Source organism: Callorhinchus milii, unplaced genomic scaffold (assembly GCF_018977255.1).
Source record: "Callorhinchus milii isolate IMCB2004 unplaced genomic scaffold, IMCB_Cmil_1.0 Scaffold12, whole genome shotgun sequence".
Classification (NCBI taxonomy): domain Eukaryota; kingdom Metazoa; phylum Chordata; class Chondrichthyes; order Chimaeriformes; family Callorhinchidae; genus Callorhinchus; species Callorhinchus milii.
Window position 1 is genome coordinate 869,425 of NW_024704753.1, and position 20,530 is coordinate 889,954.

Below are 20,530 nucleotides of genomic sequence, written 5' to 3' on the forward strand. Positions count from 1 at the left end.
AACCAGTCACCACACCCAAAAAAACAGTCACCACACCAAAAAAACAGTCACCACACCCAAAAAAACAGTCACCACACCCAAAAAAACAGTCACCACACCCAAAAAAACAGTCACCACACCCAAAAAAAAGTCACCACACCCAAAAACAGTCACCACACCCTAAAAAACAGTCACTACACCGAAAAAAAGTCACCACACCGAAAAACAGTCACTATACCAAAAAAATAGTCACTACACCGAAAAGAACAGTTAATACAGCAACAAAATGTGAAGGAGTTTCGGCTGTTTTTGGGGCGGAACCAATGCGCCGGAAACCTCCGGCGGTGCGGACTGGAGAGCGATGGGACCGGAACAGCGGGAACAGCCGAGTGGGTGTCCGACACACAGACTCTCCCCCCACACACCCCCACACACCCCATACCCCCCTCACACCCCCCAACACCCCCCACCCCCCACAGCCCCACCCCCCAACCCCCACACCCCCAACCCCCTCATACACCCCAACACCCCACCAACCCCACACACCACCAACACCCTCATACACCCCCCACCCCCCAACACCCCCACACCCCCACACCCTCATACACCCCCACCCCCCCCCCACACCCAATACTCCCCTCACACCCCAACACCCCCAACACACACCAACACTCCCTCATACACCCCCCAACCCCCCCACACCCCCCCACCACACACCCCCACACCCCCCCCAACCCCCCCACCACCCCCCACACCCCCCCCACCCCCCCCCCACACCCCCCCACACCCCCCCCCACCCCCCCCACCACACCCCCAACACCCCCCACACCCCAACCCCACCCCCCACCCAACACCCCCCCCCACCACCACCCCCCCACACCCCCACCCCCCCACCCCCCACCCCCCCCCTCACCCCCCCCCCCACACACCAACACACACACACCCCCAACTCCCCGTTTGTTGTGTTTTATCAACAACAATAAACAACAATAATCTTTGCCTTTGATATTTTTGACCCGGGGCCACATCAGGTCCTATCGAGGCGTCTCCAAGCGCTTCCCAGGACACCTCCTCCCACTCTCCGCGTAGCGACTGCGCTCAGAGACGTCCCCACAAACAGCCGCGGACGGAGCGACCAAACCTATCATTTCTATTTACCGTCAGGACACCGGAGGAGCGAGCGCAGACTCGGGAAACTTGCCGAGGGTTTCACCGTGTCCTGACCCGCCCGGGAGTCGAACCCGGGTCTCTTACGCCCCGAGCTACGAGGCTCCACTCTTACCTACGGTGAAGAAAGCCCGAGGTTCGGGTCGGGAGCCGATGGCGGAGGCGGTTTTCCGGCCTCCGAAGCGGAGACGCCGGGTTTACGAGGCGTACGAGGCTCCGTTTCCGGTGCCGCTCAGTCAGGAGGAGAGCCTCGGGAAGGAACCCCGGCATTACGAAGCCGAGATCCTAAACAACTACGTGATCGTCAGGAAGCCGGACGATATCACAGCGCTTTACGGGCAGGTACCGAAAACAAACCCCCCCCCCCCCGGGTCACCTCACCGTGCCTCGACCGTCACCCACCCACCCCACCCCCACCCCCGGGTGCGTCCTTACGTACCGTCTCAAGACCCGTCTCAAGACCCTCCGCTTCGACTGTTCCTTCGGTCACCCTCCTACCCCTACCCTCCCCCCACCCCCCCCCACTCCCTCCCGCCCTCCACCAGCTCCTGATCCCAATCCCCACCTCAGGTCCAAATCCCTGATTGTCCAGAGCCTCGGGACGTCCTCCTGACTTGAAAAATGCCGGGTAAATTGTATTTGTTGTCGTCTTATGTAAAGGTGGTGGTCTCTCCTCTCTCTCTCTCTCTCTCTGTCTCTCTGTGTTTAGGGGTACTTTGGGAAAGGGTGCTATCGAGGAGCAGACCCGAGTACAATATCTCAGACCCCGCTTTGGCCGCCAAATGGAAAGGTACATGTCTTTTAACGACGGATTTCTCCTGGTTTCGTTACTTGCTTTGTGGCTTTTCTCGAGAGTAAAAATATTCCCACACAGCAGCCAGCAGCATCATAATAATAATAATAATATTAATAATAATAATAGTAATAATCCTTGCATTTGATGTAGCGCCTTATCGTGTCGTTGAGATGTCTCCAAGCGCTTCATGATTAGAGAATGGTCTCATTTGTGTTGTTCATTTACTATGAAATATAAATTTAAATGCAAATGTAATGCTGCCACTTGATTTTCACGTTGGCTGAAAAGACAGACACGTACACAGACCGAGATGTTAACTCCCGCCTTTCTGTACAGACGCCGCTGCTCTACACTTGCCGATCATTTCGTCAAAAAAGTGAGTTCCTCTGGGCTGTGTGTGTAACTCCCGCACGAGCCGAAGATTGTTTCTTGTTTGATTTGCCGTCTGTCGAGGTCTAGGACGTGGCATCACGGAGCGTAATCCCTGCTCCCTGTCCACGTTCCGGCTCTAAACTGTTCAGTTTGCGGACAGATTTGCGGTTAAATATAAATTCGGGATCCCAAATGCCGGGAACTTGATCGCTCACTCCACGACTGTTTGTGGGGACGTCGCTGTGCGCAATTGGCTGCCGCGTTTCGCCCGCAAAATACACAGTCACTCCACTTTACAGTATATTCTGTGAAGAGCTTTGGGACGTCTCAAGGACGTGATAAGGAGCGACATCAAATGCAGGGATTATTACCCTCCGCCGTGTAATTTGCAGGTATCAGCACCACGTCGAGTGGGCAAAGGGGCTGCTGCAGGCACAGGAGCTGGAGGACAGTCACATTGAGAGAATCCTCACCAGCTACACGGCAGCCGTCACCTTTCCCGGCGACACCCCCGAGACCGACAGCAGAGACCTGATCTCCGACTCCGGAGTCTCCGTCAGGGAACCTTCAGCCGGAGAGGGAGAAGGACCCGCGGCCAAGAGCTCCTGTGGGAAGAGATCGCGAGTGGAGGAGGCCGAGTGCTCTCACCCCTCGCCGGCAAACGGACACGAGGACCGGGCGCCGATCGCTGGAGACGTCACTATGAGGGAGGCCAAGGGCGGGGAGGACGGACGCTGGTTGGATCACGAGCTGGTGCTGGTGGAAGTCGAGGAGGAGTCGGTGGGGAGCGGAGACGAGGACATGGGCAGTGCGGTGAGTCCAGCGATCTGATACCGACACCCACACCCCCCCCCTCCCCACCTCCACGCTCCCTCCGCTCAGCGGACTCCGGGCTGTTCCGTGTCCCCCCCCGCCCCACCCCACCATCGGTAGTCAAGCCTTCAGCCACACTGCTCCCACCCTCCGGAACTCCATCCCACAGTCCCTCCGCCTCGCCCCCTTCAAGGCCAGTCTCAAGAATCTCCTCTTCGATCGTGCCTTCGACCACCCTCCTACCCCCCACCCTCCCCGCCCTCCACCCCTCCTGATCCCAACCCCCAGCTCAGGTCCAAATCCCTGACTGTCCAGCGCCTCTGCACGTCCTCCCGACGTGAAAGGCGTTGTGTAAATGTAATGTGTTGTTGATGTTGATTCCCAGAGTGAGGGGAGGGGAGTGAGAGGGAACTGTAACTCAATAGATGTTGGTTTGTTGGTTTGATAGAATTATTTGTGTTTCTGCAGCTGAGACGGAGTGCGAGGTTGGTGTGCAGGAGGAACCCATTCAGGATATTTGAGTATCTGCAGCTCTCGCTACAGGAGGTGTGTGTATGTGTGTGTGTGACGCTGTTTATAACCACTGAACCTTTTCTACACTACAGCCTTCTTCCTCAATGTCACCTCTTTCCGTGTTGATGCAACACTGCACGTAAAGTGTAAATAAATCTATTTTCTGGGCACAGATTCCAATTGTTAAAGTACATACTTTCTGTGTTTATAATAATCCTTACATTTAAACGTAGTTCATTATCACGTTGTTGAGATGTCTCCAAGTGATACAAAAACTCATAACTCACATCTCCTCTGTGCTGAACTGCACTGATCATGTTCCTCTCTGTTGTATTTCGGGTTCAGGCTTTTTTCCTGGTTTACGCCCTGGGCTGTTTGACGATTTATCACAATGAGGTGAGTGACGTTTGGCCTCTGGTCTTCGCTGCCAGTTGTGCAAGTAAAACCACGTCTCTCTCTCTCTCTCTCTCTCTCCCTCACTGCCCCACCACCAGCGGTAGCTCCCCCCGCCCCCGCCCTCCACCCCAAGCGCTACCCCTGCAGCCAGTGTCCACGTTGCGTGTTGCTGCCGCGTGTGCGTTGCCGTTGCCACGTGTGCACGGTATTATGTACGCGCCATTGCAATGTGCGCTGATTGACTGTTTCAGGAGCCTCTGAGCATTGCCAAGCTGTGGGAGGTGTTTGGCCTGATTCAGCCTGGCTTTAAAGCCAATTACATGGCCTATCACTACTTCAGGAGCAAAGGCTGGGTACCAAAGACTGGCCTGAAATATGGCACAGACCTTTGTGAGTGTTTACCTCATCAATTTCATTGGTACCTTGTTATTGTTATATACGTGTCAGCCTCGTCAGGCTCTCGCTTCTAGGTCAGAAGGTTATGGGTTCAATCCCCACGTTAGGACTTTAGGCTTCAGTCTACGCTGATCCTCCAGAGCAGTAATGGGGGTGATGTCTGAAGTAACAGGGGAATAGGATTAGAGAGCTCCAGTGGTGGAGTGAGAACCAGCACAGACACGATGGGGAGAGAGAGAGAGCAGGGAGTAGGATTAGAGAGCTCCAGGAGGGGAGCGAGCACCAGTTGGGTGTGTTCTACACGGTATTTATCCCAGGGTTTTGTGTGCTAGATTGTGAGTGACTTTGCCGTTATGTTTCAGTGCTGTATCGAAAAGGACCACCATTTTATCACTCAAGGTAAGAATCGCTTGTGATGGGGAGCTTTGTCGGGTGGGGGTGGTGGGGGAGGCTGGTCGGGTTAGGGTTAGAGCCTTGTGTGACTGTGTGGCCTGGGTGCCTGATCTCTCTGTGTCTCCCCTCAGTTACTCTGTGGTGGTTGAAATGACCGATGACACGTTTCAGAGTCCAGCACTTCGTCCCTTTACCTGGAAGTCGCTCGCGGGTTTAAACCGGATCACAGGCAACGTCTCCAAGGTGAGGGTCACACCGCTGCCGATGCTGTGCATTCTTCCCAACCATCGCTCCTCCACTGTCCCCTCCCCACCTGCTGCCCAGTCCTGGGGGTCTCTGTCCCTGGTGGTCTCAGCGCTGGGCAGTGAGCGTGTGAGCAGCGAGTGTTCCCTGCTTATTTTACTGTTCAATAATAATAATAATCCTTGCATTTGAGACGTCTCAAAGTGCTTCACAAGATACACTGTAAAGTGGAGTGACTGGATGTTTTGTCGGTGAAACACGGCAGCCAGTTTACGGACAGCAGCGTCCCACAAACAGTCGTAGAGCGAGTGACCCATTTTATTTGAGGAGAGAGGATTCGGGGGGATTGTTGGCTGGACGCCGGGAGAGAGAGAGAGAAACTCCCTTCTCTTTTTGAATAGCGCCACAGGATCTTTAACGTCCACCTGAACAGGCAGACGGGGACCTCGGATTAATGTCTCATCTGGAAGACGGTGTCTTTGACAATGCAACACCGCCCCCCCCCACCCCACCCACACCTCCCTGCCCCGCCCCCCCCCCCACCCCCAGCGCTGCACTGGAGCCTCAGCTCAGCCTGTGTGATTCCAAGTCCTGACGTAAGGGTTCGAATCTACAACCGTCTTGAGTCCGAAGCAAGAGAGAGGGAGAGAGGGCGCTACCCACCGCGCCAGGCTGACACACGCAGTCCCTCACACGGCATGTTCTCTCCCACAGGAGTTGATGCTGTGTTATTTAATCCGACCGTCGGACATGGGTGAGGAGGAGTTGGCGTCTCCGGACTGTATGAGGAGGATCAAGGTTCAGGTCAGTGAGCGTTTCTGAGGGGGGGAAAGACGTTTCCCCCGTCCCCACTGTGTGTTGTCGCCTTTCCATCCCCCCCCACCCACCACCACCTCCCCGGGGTCGGTCCGTACGTACGGCATTCCCAAATTTATTCCCGTCTCCTTGGGGTTTCAGGAAGTGATCGTCAGCCGCTGGGTGTCTTCCCGGGAACGCACCGATCAGGACGAGATGTAGAGTGTCGCTGGATGGATCGAGCGCTTGAGTGGGTGTTGATGGAGGATTGAATGGGTATTAGTCAAGGATTGATGGATTATTGATCGAGCCCATTAATCGTGGACCAAATTAAGTTAAGTAAGTGAAGACGGTGGCAGTGAATATAGTTCAGAGGAAATAGCAGACGTCTCTCTGGTTGATTAGCGGAATAATGAGGCTGTGACTCTCAACCCGCTGCTTATTCAACGGCTATTCTAACAGTGACACTCTCGCTGTAAGGGATGCGGGCAGATTGAGTATCTGTGAGGTGTATGTTGCATGGCTCAGTTTGCGTGCTGTTTACCCAGCACGGAACCAATAATTTATGGCCTGGGTGCAGGCGGCTTGTTGAGGGAGTGCTTTTATGGAGATAAAGTGTTTTTTCTTTCATTAAAAATGACTTAAACTGAGAGCGGCACGTTCTAAAGGTTTTATGTGGAGTCCCGTGGCATCGCGGTTCGCCCTCGAATTAGAATTAAAAACAAACCTCATTAAGGCTGTGCGTGTGACAAAGGCTACGTATCAAATTGTCCTCGTCGCCCACCGCCTTCCACTCACAGATTGCGGCTTTCATCCATTATGCATTTACCTTTCATGCCTAATCGCTGCTCATTCCGCATTGTCGCTCGGACACAAAAGCTTTGCTTTATGCTGTCTGCCTGAGCGCTAAGTGGAAATTCTTGACAGGGGACGTGGCCAGGGAGGGGAGCGGAGCAGAACACTGCAGAGGTTTGTGTCGGATTCTGATGGGCTGAATATTTAATGGGACGGCCTCCGACAATCTGAGTGTAAAGAGCTTCGTGTCGAAACCTCTAAAAGAGCCTCACGGAGTTTCTGTCTGCACTGGGCTCTGCTCCCGACAGGCAAACTCAGCCGAGGTCCCGCAAAACAGCGACCAGGCAGCGATGGCTCATCTGGATTGTTGGCCGAGACAATCTGCTCGTCTGAAGGACAGTGTCTCTGACAAGACAGCGTTGCTTCCCCGTCCCTCAGCCCCCCACCCCCCCTCGCCCTGCATCCTCCTGCCCTGTGCTGCAGCGTCAGCCTGGACTGTGAGCGCACAATCTAGATGTGGGGGGCCTGAACCCACATCTGACCCAGAGCGAGAGCAGCGAGCGCCCAGACACACACACACACCTGAGTAACAGGCAGACGTTTCTGTCCTGAGGATTGACTGTTTGGTTGTTCATATGATTATGATTATCACATATAATACACACACGTTGTATTGTATGGTTATCAGCACCTGGGGACGTGCTCCCGATGTGAAAGGCGCTATACAAATATAATTTGTTGCTGTTGTATTACATATAATACACACGCACATTAACATGGTTCTTATGTATAATACATTCACATTTCGCCCACAAAATATACAGTCAATTCACTTTACACTCTATCCTGTGAAGCGCTTTGAGATGTCTCGAAGACGTGATAAGGCGCTGTATCAAGGATTCTGATTATTACTTTACATATTCGCACGTGACATATATACAGAGGTGTCTGTGTGTTAAAGTTCCCTGTTCTCACCGCTGTCCCGCTCTGTGTCCACGATATAGAAGTAGCTCCTGCACAGCTCCCGGTACAGGGTCAGATACCTGGAGCCTCGCCTGGTCCTGGGCAACACAAACCTCTCCGTGAACTCAGTCCTGCTCAGCTGCCGCCTGCTCTGGGCAGCCAACACACGGTTAATGAAGGTCAGGGCGAAGGCATAGCAATTGTGCTCAGATTCCTCGTACCTGGGGGAAGGGGTCCAGGGGAGAGGGGAGATACACAGTCAGGAATGGGGTAAAGATTTTAACGAAACAAAGAATTAAAAGCAGAATCCAACAATCCTACCCAGAAAGTTGTTACGGTCTGGAGCGCACGGCCTGAAAGGGCAGAGGAAGCAGATTCGATAATAACTTTCAAAAGGAAAAGGAAAAATGTGCAGGGGGATGGAGTAAGAGCGGGGGAGTGGGATTAGTTGGTAGCTCTTTCAAAGAGCCACGCACAGGCACGATGGGCCGAATAACCTCCTTCTGTGCTGTAAGATTCTAATCTATCTCTGGGATTTCCATGTGTGGGTGGGAGGTGTGGAATTCTCAGTTGGATTTGGATCCTCTTAAGCAACGGTGATGGGTTCCTACTTGTGTCCAGACACCCGGCCGACCAAAAAAAAAGAAACGGGGGAAGCTAGCAGAAATGTCCTTATACGCAGAGGACAGTGAGTGTCAAAATCTCCACCACAAACAAACCATAGACAGAGGCTGTAGCAAAGTTTATCCGGCTCTTTTAGAAAGCCTTGATCTTATAGAGTGGCGGAACAGGCTCGAGGGGCTAAGGGGTAAACGTTGAAGGGGTTACTGTCCGAGCCTTACCTGTGGGGAAGCCAGAGATCAGCCTGCGAGATCTGCTCCAGGTAACGATCCCACTGGTTCATCAGCCCGAACATGTCCGGCTGTACCAGGGCCACGCTGACGCACTCCTCCCAGCCACAGGCATCCCGCCCCACACCCGCCTCGGTAAAGTTATACACCACGCCTGTAACAGCAACAGGTGAGTGTTACAGTGAAAGGGGTCCCTCCCTTCCCTCCCCCCTCATTCCTCCTCCTCCCCACCCCCCCAGCCCCCCCACCAGGCAGGGTGTCCACACAAACACCACAGATGCGCTTTTCTAAAAGGTTTCCAAAGGATTAAATTATGATTTGAGGACCGGTTGATTCACCGTGGTCTGTATTCCCTCGAGTTTAGAAGCCTGAGGGATGATCCTGATTGAGGGTTTTAACATGATAAAGGGAATCGATAGGGCAGCTAAACAGAAAATATTTCCTCTGGTGGGGAATATCCAGAACAAGGGGCATCATCTTAAAATTAGAGCCTGACCATGTAGGAGTGTAATCAGGAAGCACATAACAATTTTCCATCACATCAGCCCAAATCCTCTGCTCAGTGTAAACAGCTTTATGTCCCTCCACACAACTGCACCCTCTTGTCTCTGCTGTTACCTTACTGAATCTCAGCTGTACCCTGGCTGTGTTCTATGTAAAGTTTGTTGTTAAAAGCACGTTTAGGCTACACACAGTCACTACACCTGTCAGCAATTTCCCCAGTGACATTTCCATGTCCAGTATTAAGCATTGTTATTATGAAATGTTGCCGTCAGTCTTGCTGTCTGATCTTTTCTGTCTAGCAATTGTTTCAACCGAGGTTAAATGTTTAGCTTGAAGGTAAATTTCACGTCAGAAACTCACCGCTGGTGTTTGAGATTCCAACGTGAAGGTCAGACCGTCCATCGTATTCTCTGGGAAACAAGAGGAGATGGAGACGGGTTTAAAACAGCCTGAGACACACAAGCTCCGGGCACTTGGTTTGCAGGGTTTGAGAATCTCGCTGCCCGGGTCTCCAGTGCTGGCTCACCAGCGAGTCACTTTTTATTACTGTATGTTAGGCAGCTCCTGGGTATAGCATTCACCCCACCTTCCCCCCCACCCCCCGACACACATACTACAAGCGCTCACTGTTAAGTAGGTTGATTGTGTATTTTGTGGGTGAAACGCGGCAGCCAAAAACAAGCAGTCCTGGATTGAGTGACCAAATTAATATTATTATTTGGAGGGTTTATTACCCCCAGAAAGCGATCTGCCCATCAACTAACAACCGGGTTCCTACTTACTGCTCGGGAAGCAGAGGCGTGTGGAGTATGGAAACCTGCCTAACATTTTGCCCCGGCTGGGAATCGAACCCGGATCGTCTCGCTTGCGAGGCGAGTGCTCTAACCACTGAGCTACCGGACTCTTACCTGATAAAGGTCCCTTTGGTGGGTTTGACCAGGAAGGAGCACTTCTCGTGGTGCCCGTTGACAAAGGGGTTGGGGACACAGACGGGAGCGTCCCCCAGGCTCCTGGCTGCCAGCCCCTGCCCGCAGATCGGGCATTGCTCTGGCACGAAGAAGCAATACACCTCCTTCCCGCAGTGGTGGAACAGTATTATACGGTTCTCCATCTCCTGCCTCGGCTTTGGTTTGCGAGTGAGAAAGCCAACCGCAGGTGTCCTGAGTCAGAGAGAGGGGGAGGAAGTGTGCTGTTGGTTAGCGGGTACTGTCACTTTAAATACTTGCTTCATTCAATCCCCCCCTCCCCCCCCCACCCACCCCCGGGGGAGTGGGGTGGGGGGGTGGAAGTCATTCACAAAACCAGGAGCCATTCAGGGTTGGGTGCTCACATCAAAGTGAAGCTACAACTGTTATATTCACAACATCTTTAAGATAGTAATAAAGAATCCCTACATTTGATATCACACCTTACCACATCCTCTCACAGGACTTGACTGTAAAGTGTAGTGACTGTGTATTTCGCAGGCGAACGCGGGCAGGAGGAAAACAACTGATATTTCTTTCATCTGGAGGATTGTCGGCCGAGGAAATACTTCCCCTCTCTTTACAAATAGTGCTTCAGATCATTGAGCTGCAATCTGATTTTTACAGCACAGCGGGAAGGTGAACTGGGAATGTGGCTGGGAATTTGGGAAGGGGCCAACCTGGTTTCTGGATACAATAATAATTACACTAATTACTAATCCTTGCATCTGCTCTAGCACCTTGTCACGCCGTCGAGACCCCCCTTCAAAGCGCTTCACAGGGTGTACAGTAAAGGGAATTGACTGTATGTTTGCCACACACAGCCCAGTAAAGCCTGCGATAGTGGAGCAAAAGTGTAAAACGCCAGAAATCACGTACCTTTCGCGGTAAACATGGATGTCCCCACCGGCTGCGGTGATGCCAGGGTTGGGCGGGTATGTTGAGGATGTGTGCAGGTGCCCCGAGGCCACAAGAAACAGGAATACGACCCTCCAGCCACCAGAGACGACTCTGGAATGCACCACAGCTGTGGCCTCGACCGAGGCGCGGGGTGGACTTCTTCCTGAGTCCCGATATCACACCCACGTGAACTCTCCCGGGACTTCAGCCCCAACATCATGGACAACAGCACCAACCTGTGGCGCAACCGTGTGATGGCTTTGGGCTTCTGTTACGTTACGTTACGTGCGACACAGTCAACTCACTCTGAAGCCGGTCCGAGGGCAGCGAGAGGTGTCCACGACCGGAGGAGGCGCTGTGTACTGTGGAGTCCGTGTCGCTCAGTGGGGTCGGAGAACTGGGCCGCGCGAGTCAGAGGTCCATCCCCGGGCGAAACCTTCGGCCAGTTTCCTCACTCGGCCCACGCGGACGGACACGCACACGGACACGTGGACACGCACGCGGACACGCACACTGACACGTGGACACGCACGCGGACACGCATGCGGACACGCACGCGGTCACGTGGACACGCACGCGGACACGCACGCGGACACATGGACACGCACGCGGACACATGGACACGCACGCGGACACGCTCGCGGTCACGTGGACACGCACGCGGACACACATGCGGACACGCACGCGGACACATGGACACGCACGCGGACACGCACGCGGACACATGGACACGCACGCGGACACGCACGCGGACACATGGACACGCACGCGGACACATGGACACGCACGCGGACACGCTCGCGGTCACGTGGACACGCACGCGGACACACATGCGGACACGCACGCGGTCACATGGACACGCACGCGGACACGCACGCGGACACGCGGACACACACGCGGACGGACACGCGGACACGCCTGCGGTCACCAGCCCCGCAACGACATCACGTCCGGGCGATCGCAACCCGCTGCTGAATCCGGTGGCGCTTTTTTGACGCCGCGGAGGGTTCACTGCGGGTGAGCGGTGAAGGTGAGCGGCGGTGACGTCGGTGACGGTGCGCTCAGGGGGTGACGGCACAGGCGGCCGCGCGGGGGCGCCGTTTTGAGGCCGGAACCTCGCGTCCGCGGCACCGCCTGAGGGGGGAGGGCCAGAGCCGCCGCACCGGAAGTCACTGTGGGGGAAGCGGAATGCCAACGGACCGGCGATGAGCACCAAGCGGGTGACGTGCAGGTACCGACCCCGAGCCCGAGCCCGACGGCCACCAGAGACCGAGGCTTCGGCCTAGCGCGGCCCCGCGACCACCGCCACCCCCCCACCCCCCCACCGCGGCCCGGAGCCGGGACCCGACCACCAGGGGCCGCCGCCAGGCCCCGGACCCCGGACCCCGGGCAGCGATCTCCCGCCATCAGCGCTCCCCCTCCCCCCCCCCCTCCCCCCCCAGTAACTGCTGCCCCCCCTCCCCCCCGTAACTGCTGCCCCCCCCTCCCCCCCCAGTGACTGCTGCCCCCCCCCCCCCCCCAGTGACTGCTGCCCCCCCCTCCCCCCCCAGTAACTGCTGCCCCCCTCCCCCCAGTAACTGCTGCCCCCCCCCTCCCCCCCCTCCCCCCCCAGTAACTGCTGCCCCCCCCTCCCCCCCCAGTAAGTGCTACCCCCCCTCTCCCCCCCAGTAAGTGCTGCCCCCCCCTCCCCCAGTAAGTGCTACCCCCCCTCTCCCCCCCCTGTTAATTGCTGCCCCCCCCTCCCCCAGTAAGTGCTGCCCCCCCCTCTCCCCCCCAGTAAGTGCTGCCCCCCCTCCCCAGTAAGTGCTGCCCCCCCCTCCCCCCCCCCCACTCCCGGCCTCTGGACACTGCACTTTGCTCTGTGGTCACGTCATCATCATATAATTATAATAATAATAATAATCGCGGAGTGTGACCCGGCGCCTCATCACGTCTCCGAGACGTCTCAAAGCGCTGCGCAGGATGTACCGCAAAGTGTAGTGACTGTGTGTTAGGTGGGGCGAGACGCAGCGCAGCGCCCGGCGACGTCCCCACAAACATTCGCGGAGGGATAGTGAGACCGTGTTGGTGTCTGGCTTCGCTGTTGCGTGTCGGCTGGGGGTGGGGTGGGGGGGTGGGGTGGGGTGGGGGTGGGGGGGTGGCGGCTGCGCAGTCTGTGCTGTGAGCGGTAATCAGTTGCCTGGTGACTCCTTGTGTTTAGGTACTTCATGCACGGGGTCTGTCGAGAGGGGAGTCGCTGTTTGTTTTCCCATGATTTGTCCACAAGCAAACCGTCCACCATCTGCAAGTTCTACCAGAAAGGGCTGTGTGCCTATGGGGTGCACTGCAGGTAGGCCACGCAGCACAGCATCCTACACTGACCGTAGCCGACCTGATATCTGCACTGTTGGCGACCGGCCCCATTGTGGGTACGAAAACGGTGTGGATATCAGCTCAGTGTGGCTGTGTGTCTATTTATTTACTCCCGACATATGTGCGTGTGCAACAGATGTGACTGTGCCAGTGTGTGTGTATTACTATACCAACACTGTGTGTTTGACTACCTGTGTGTGTGTTAGTGTGTGTATTACTGTACCAGCGCTGTGTGTTTGACTACCTGTGTGTGTGTGGACATGGATGATCTCTGAATATATCAGTGTGTTGTTTTTTCTCTTCGCCCACTGATAAGATACGATCACGTGAAGCTGCCTGGATTTCGAGCTGTCGCGCCCGCAATCCCGAGGGTTGTGCCCGTCTCTGTCACTCACAATGCCGTGCCCGTCCCTGTCTGCGTGGAGCCGGTTGTGCCGGTCAAAGCCACGGAACCGACGCGGTACAAAAAGAAACCGCTGGAGTTAAAAGACCGAGGTTAGTGTCCGCGCAGCACACGGTGTACTGGCCTTGTGAGGAGAAAGTTCTGCTCTCATTGCCAGGGAATCTGGACCTCTCTCAGTGAGACACACACACCAACCGCAATGATCATCGCTGGTTGAGGTGAGTTATTAGAAGACGAGAGGCTTTGTCAGGAACAGTTATTGAGGCTGTGATTGAAGTAACGACATATCGCACACAAGGGAATTGTTTAAACACTTGAAGAGGAAAAGAGAGGAATGGAGAGGTTGACATTTTCACTCGCACATCTGGAGTTCGTACAAACTGGGATGGATGTGGGTTGCAGAACCTCCCTGCGGCCACTAGAGAGAGCTAGAGGTTTACTGCAGCCCCTGCCTGGGCGCTCATGAGGATAATAATAATAATAATAATAATAATCCTTGCATTTGATATAGCGCTGTTCACGTCAGGAGGACGTCCCAAAGCGCTTCACAGAACACACTGTAAAGTGAATTGACTGTATATTTGTGGGCGAACGCGGCAGCCAATTGCGCACAGCAATGTCCCACAAAGTGTCGTAGATTGAAAATGACCAATTTATTATTGTTTTGGGTTTTTTTTGGAGGGATTATTATTAGGCTCTGTGTGGAGTAAGGAAACTTGCCCGAGGTTTCGCCCTCTGCCTGGAATTGAACTCAGGTCTCTCACTTGCAAAGCGAGTGCTCTAACCACTGAGCTACAGGATGGGATTGTAATAGAGACGGGGTGGTGGTGGGGGGGGGGGGTGTTGGGGGTTAACCCTGGCCATCCTCTGCTATAACTGGGAGTCCCGGAGCTCGCTGGATTTGGGGTTTGGTCCCCCGCGTACAACCAAACCAATAATCATACTAATTATAGTTAATTATAACTATACATGAATTAAGATTAATTATAGTCATGTATTATATTAATAATTATTAATTAAAACATGATTATGATTAATCATCCAGGGCACTGGGAGAGACTCCCATCTCTGTAACAGAATCTTTCACGTGAACCCAACTTTTGTTTTTCATGTACTCAATTAAAGAGGGGGGTCATAGTGGGGAAGGGACTAGTGATGAGAAGGGGGTAAACATTCTCTCAAACTGGATCCTGTGACGTTTGGCAATAACTAAAACCTTTTCCTCTTTTCCTAGACCTTTGCAACCGGTCGGCAGAGAAATCGAAGCTGTTTCCTTTGCCCCCGGGGTCTCAGGCTGGGGTGAAGCCGTTGTCAGGGCCGGTGCTGCCGGACGTAGCCGGCTTTGTGTTCGAGAAGCCGCCCCCACCCTCGTACCTGGCTGCTGTACGGAGCGGGCTGGACCACGTGCCGGGGCCGGTGATGGTGGGAGGGGGCGTCCCACAGCAGCTGTGCCCATTCGCGGCCGCCGGGCAGTGTAATTACGGGGAGACCTGCCTGTACCTGCACGGGGAGCGGTGCGACGTGTGTGGCCTCCAGGTGTTACATCCCACTGACCTGGAGCAGCGCAGAGAGCACGAGCAGGTAATGGCAGCCAGCCCAGGGGTGTCTTCTCCCCACCACATCTCTTGTGCAGTCACGCACAAGTACCATTGAGCGCAAACCGGTACAGTCACGTACACAACTGCAGTCACGTCTGTCGCACAGATGCGTGCTCTGGTTTGTAGACCCTTGGCGAGGAGATCTTCCCCCCGACGAGCGATTGTCTCTCCCGCTCCCGACACTGGGAGACGCTCCCCCTCTCGCGCCTCTTTGCTTGAGTGACCGACTGTAGCTCAACCTCGTGTGAGCATCGGTGGGGGATTTGATGATGGAGGAATCACAGTGGAGGGAATGAGAAGTATATGTATCTGGGGAGGGATTTGTCAACCTGGACACCAGAGAGAGAGAAACTCCTCTCTGTTTCAGTGGTATTTTCACAGGACAGTCACAGATACGACCAGATCTGATGTCTCTGGCAATTAAGTGCTCTTACTCTGCTCTCCACCCTCCACCCCACCCACCCCTCCCATCAGCACTGCACTGGTGTATTAGCATGAGTTTCAACTTGGGGTTCAAACCCACAACTTTGTGAACCCCAGGGACTTGTGCCCATAATGCATCGAGCCTGTCTCTGGTATGATGTGATGTGGCTAATCTGTTGCATTCTGTGCCAAACAGTTGTGTCTCCGTGCCTTTGAACAAGATATGGAGAAGGCGTTTGCTGTGCAAAAGAGTGAAGATAAAGTTTGCAACATCTGTATGGAGGTAGTTTATGAGAAGCCCATCCTGTCAGAGAGGAGGTTTGGGATCCTGTCTGACTGTATCCACCCGTACTGCCTGTCCTGTATCAGACAGTGGAGGTGCGCCAAGCAGTTTGAGAATAAAATCATCAAGTGAGTCACATCTCTCTGTGGTTTGGCCACGCTGTAATAATAACAATGATCTCTTGTGTGTTTGATCCACACCGATAATGCCAAAGCATCTCCGAGAGCCTCGGGAGCAATGGATTAGCCGTCAAGTGTAGTGACTGTTTTTGAAGCCGTAACCAGCACAAACATGATGGAGGAATGACCTCTTCCTGTGCTCTGCGATTATAACGTGTTTTGAACAATTGTGATCTCTCAGTCTAAACCCTTGTCGTCCTAGTGTTTGTTTAGAGCAATTGCCGAGAGCACAAGCAAGCGAGAGGACTCGGGTTCGATTCCCGGGCAGGGAAAAACCTTAGGCAAGTTTCCTTACTCCACACACGTTCCTCCGTTTACCCAGTAGTAAGTAGGAACCTAGTTGATAGTCGATTGGCGATCGGTTTCTGGGGTAATAATCCCTTTAAAAAATACAATCATTTTATCACTCAATCCACAGCTGTTTATGGGGCGCTGCTGTGTGTAATTGGCTGCCACGTTTCTCCCACAAAATTCACAGTCACTACACTTTACAGTATATTCTGTGAAACGTTTTGAGACGTCTCAATGATGCAGACGTCTCAAAGGTGCTACATCAAATGCAAGGATTATTATTATTAATAATAACCTCTGTGTGTGTCAGGTCCTGCCCTGAGTGCCGGGTGGTGTCTGAGTTTGTGATCCCCAGTGCGTACTGGGTGGAGGAGCAAGAGGAGAAGGAGAGACTTATCGAAGCCTTCAAGCAGGGAATGAGGTGAGTACAGTGGGTTTGGTGGCATTGGGAAAGCCACTAACACATACTGCCAGCCTGGCAATTGTACACACAGTTACAGCACCGGTCAACCAACATCAACAACAGATCACATTTGTATAGCGCCTTTCACGTCATGAGGATGTCCCAAGGCGCTGGACAGTGAGGGGTTTGCACCAGAGTTGGGGGTTGGGATCAGACAGGTGTGGAGGTCGTTGGAGTTGGAGGGAACATGACCGAAGGTGCGGTCGAAGAAGAGGGTCTTGAAAACGTTAAGAGCCTCCCCAAGTCAGGGTTGCAAATGGCTTGAGCTTTTCCTGGTTATAGTGTGTGTGCGAACCAACAACAACGACGACTTGTATTCATGTCTCACCTTTCAGTGGTTCTGCTGTTATCTATGTTATATACAACAGTAAATAGACCTCAGTTTATTAACAGCTGAATCTAAATTCTTCTCTCATTACGTTGCAAGTTTGGACAAAGCGTTCATTGGGGCTCAGAGAGCAGGTCCCATGTCCTGCTGTTTGCTGCAGCTATAAATACTGGCTCCGGTTCATTTATAGCCCTGCTCTGGGATGGTGGTCAGCAGACCACAGCCAGCAATCATCCACTTAGCTCAGTCTCTCTGCTGGGCCAGGAATAGAGCCCAGGCAGGGGGTGCGTTCCCGACCACCACCGGAGCAACAGACAGTTTGATCCCCTCTGTGAGAGCCATGTTCCCTCCATGCACCCAGAGTGATCAGCCTGTTAAACATCAGGGTGCGGAGGGGTGGGGGTCACTTGCAGAATTATTTCTGGGTGTTTCACTGGCTTCCATCCCCCAGAGGATAAGAGTTCAAAATCCTCGTCCTCGCTTTCAAAGCCCTCCGCGGCCTGGCTCCTCCTTACCTCTGTGACCTGCTCACCCCATAGCAGCTATTCTCCTTTTTTTCTAACGATTTTCCCTCTTGTTCCCTGTACAGCAAAAAATCCTGTAAGTATTTCAACCAGGGCAAGGGGAGCTGCCCATTCGGTGGCAAGTGCCTGTACCTCCACGCTTACCCAGACGGCACCTTGGCACAGCCGGAACTGCCACGAAAACAGCTCAGCTCTGAGGGCAACGTCAGGGTAAATCATCTTCAGCCTCGTTACTGCGCGGTTACTCACCTCCAAGTTAGAAGGTTGTGGGTTCAAGTCCCCACTTTGGGACTTGGAATCATAGTCCAAGCTGATGCCCCAATACAGCGCTGGGGGGAGGAGGTGTTGCACTATTAGAGGTGCCGTCCTTCAGATGAGACGTTAAACCGAAGTCCCCGTCTGCTGTTAAAGATCCTGCGGCGCTATTCGAAAAGAGAAGAGAGTTTCTCTCTCCCGCTGTTCTGGCCAACAACCCCCCGAATAAAATTGGTCACTCACTGAAACGACTGCCTCGTTTCAACCACAAAATACAATCACTATACGTTCCAGTATATCCTGCGAAGCACTTTGATATGTCTCAACATGATAAGGCGCTATGTCAAATGCAAGGATTATTCTTCTTATTATAAGTGAACTAGCTGGTGGTTTAATGTGCAGAGGAGGCTGGTGCAGTAACTCTCCTCTTCCTCCTGCAGTTCCTTCACTCGGTGCGACTCTGGGATTTTATTGAGGAACGGGAGCAGAGGGACGTGTTGCCACCTCGCGAGGAGGAGGAGGAGGAAGAGGAGGACATGGCGGAGCTGAGCCACATCTTCTCCCATCTCTCAGGAACGTCAGAGCGTGGGGAGAGCCAGGCTGAGCAGGCCGTCTTATTGTAGATTCTATAAACCCTAAAATGGCAGCTGTTCCTTGTAACTGGTACCTACGTTCAGCCGTGCGAGCTCCACGCTCTTTAGTTCTGGACTCATTGGAATGGGAGTCACAGCCTCCACTCCCACCACACACCACATTTCGGTTTTATTCACGGACAGTTCATAAACCCACGGCAGATTGCTTTTTCACTGATCGATTGGCTTGGAAGTAATTCAGCCCTTTCTCCCCCACCCCAATCCCTCCAGTTTTATCTGAATAACTCCCTCCTCTCCCCCCCACCCCCACCTCTGTCCCTGGGAGCTCAGGGTGGGGGAGCCTGGTGCTGGGATTCTGTTCTTGGTTGTCATTGAGTTGGGGACGTTCTCTCGCCTTCTTCCCCCCCCTCCTCCCCACCCCCTACATACGCACACTCTAGTGCTTGGGTGTTGGGCAGGGATGGCATTACCCCCTCTGCAAACTGGAACCCCTTACTAACACACACCCTCCAGGTTCACACATGAAGAACATCAGTCTGGGTCAGATACACACAGACACCACTGAAGAAGACTCCTCCCTGACCCACCATCTTCCACCTGTTTTTCTCTGTGTTTCTCGGCTAAAACTTTTACCTGGTCTTAGTGCGAGAGACCACTTGGTGGGACGAGACGTCAAGTGGACATCAAAACTCCCACTGCGCTATTTGAAAAGGGAGTTTCTCACTCTCATGTCCTGGCCAACAATCCTTCAGATAAAATCATTCATTTCCATAAACACAAAGTCGTTGGAACATGAGGCAGGTCAGGCAGCATCCATGGATAGAGGAAAATTAGTTAATGTTTCAGGTCTATGACCTTTCGTCAGAACTAAAAAACAATGTGTTACGGTTATAAAGAGGAATCTTAGACACATCTGTTCGTTCTATAATCCCCCGATTGCCTTTTGAATTGCACCATCACCACCTCAATTTCATCATCTTGTCCTCCAGCATCGAAAAAAATTTCCTTTTGCTTTCCCGACCCCTTCTCTGCTTCTCCGTTATCTGCTCCTTTAAACATCCCCAAGTCCTGACAAAAGATCAGACCTGAAATGTTAACTCAGTTACCTTTCTCCATGGACGCCGCCTGACCTGCTGCACGTTCCCAGCAACTTCTGTGTTTACACCAGATTGCCAGTACATCTGCAGTACTTTGCCATTCATTCATTTCCATGGCTGTTTGTGGGATATTGCTGTGTGCAAAATACACAGTAAAATCCCGTGAAGTGCTTTGAGATGGTTTGATGACATTGAAGTGAAATGCAAGGATTATTATAATGCGGAAGGTTTTTTTTTTCTGCGGGAAAAACTTGCCTGGATTTAGGAACTTTCCAAAATTTTGATGTTAAATTTTAAGAACAAAATGGTGGTGAGAGGCTGAGATGGAGTGGAATTTCACACTGCTCGATGATGTCAGGATTAACTATGTGTGGATGGCAGGCAGGGCTCGCCACAAGCTGTCACACAGGCAGCTCACAGCTATAACACAGCGACTCTCTCCCTCTCTTTACATCTGAACTGTTTTGTAGAATGCGTATTAAAGGAAATGAAGCAATATTATTGAATATACTGACATTTGGGAAATTGTTAAAAGTTATATATAGGTATTGCAGTGCTGACAGTCAGGACTCAGGGGCGGAGGGGAGGTGGAGAGAGGTGAGGTGGGGGTATCACGATGCCCTCTCTGGCTGTGTTCTGAGTGTGAATGAGTGTAGCTGCCACTGATTGGGGAGTTTCTGACTTTACACAAATGACTGTCTTCTCCATTGTGTAGTAATGCTTTAAATAAATGTCTCCTATGGTAGAGAACACAGCTGTCCCCTCGCTCTGTTTCACAGTTGTACCTGCTGCCTGGACTGACGATTTAATTTCAGCTTTTTATCTTCAACTCCCCGTCCTCCCCCCACCTCCCTACTATCCTTTCACAAACCATTAGATGTCTTAACACGGCCAATGAGG

At 53.1% G+C, this 20,530-nt stretch overlaps 3 protein-coding genes across 3 annotated transcripts; 2 read left to right on the forward strand and 1 right to left on the reverse strand.

The window, feature by feature from the left end:
- Window positions 1-328: 328 nt before the first annotated feature.
- tsen2 (TSEN2 tRNA splicing endonuclease subunit) lies at window positions 329-6,515 on the forward strand. Its single transcript, XM_042339779.1, is given in 13 exon segments — window positions 329-368; window positions 1,144-1,488; window positions 1,856-1,871; window positions 1,874-1,936; window positions 2,279-2,318; window positions 2,707-3,127; window positions 3,596-3,673; window positions 3,986-4,036; window positions 4,288-4,426; window positions 4,795-4,831; window positions 4,957-5,068; window positions 5,783-5,872; window positions 6,026-6,515. Coding segments are annotated over 12 exon segments (1,296 nt in total). The 5' UTR covers window positions 329-368; window positions 1,144-1,299; the 3' UTR covers window positions 6,086-6,515.
- An 822-nt stretch (window positions 6,516-7,337) lies between these two features.
- mkrn2os (MKRN2 opposite strand) lies at window positions 7,338-10,959 on the reverse strand. The gene is given in 5 exon segments (NM_001292545.1): window positions 7,338-7,842; window positions 8,464-8,626; window positions 9,337-9,386; window positions 9,885-10,136; window positions 10,821-10,959. Coding segments are annotated over 4 exon segments (645 nt in total). The 5' UTR covers window positions 10,088-10,136; window positions 10,821-10,959; the 3' UTR covers window positions 7,338-7,613.
- Window positions 10,960-11,992: 1,033 nt separating this feature from the next.
- On the forward strand, window positions 11,993-20,380 carry mkrn2 (makorin, ring finger protein, 2). The gene is made up of 8 exons (XM_042339760.1): window positions 11,993-12,072; window positions 13,042-13,170; window positions 13,510-13,688; window positions 14,831-15,177; window positions 15,814-16,028; window positions 16,681-16,791; window positions 17,751-17,895; window positions 18,381-20,380. The coding sequence occupies exons 1-8, from the start codon at window positions 12,047-12,049 to the stop codon at window positions 18,561-18,563; spliced, it is 1,335 nt and encodes a 444-aa protein (XP_042195694.1). The 5' UTR covers window positions 11,993-12,046; the 3' UTR covers window positions 18,564-20,380.
- The last annotated feature ends 150 nt before the right edge of the window (window positions 20,381-20,530 follow it).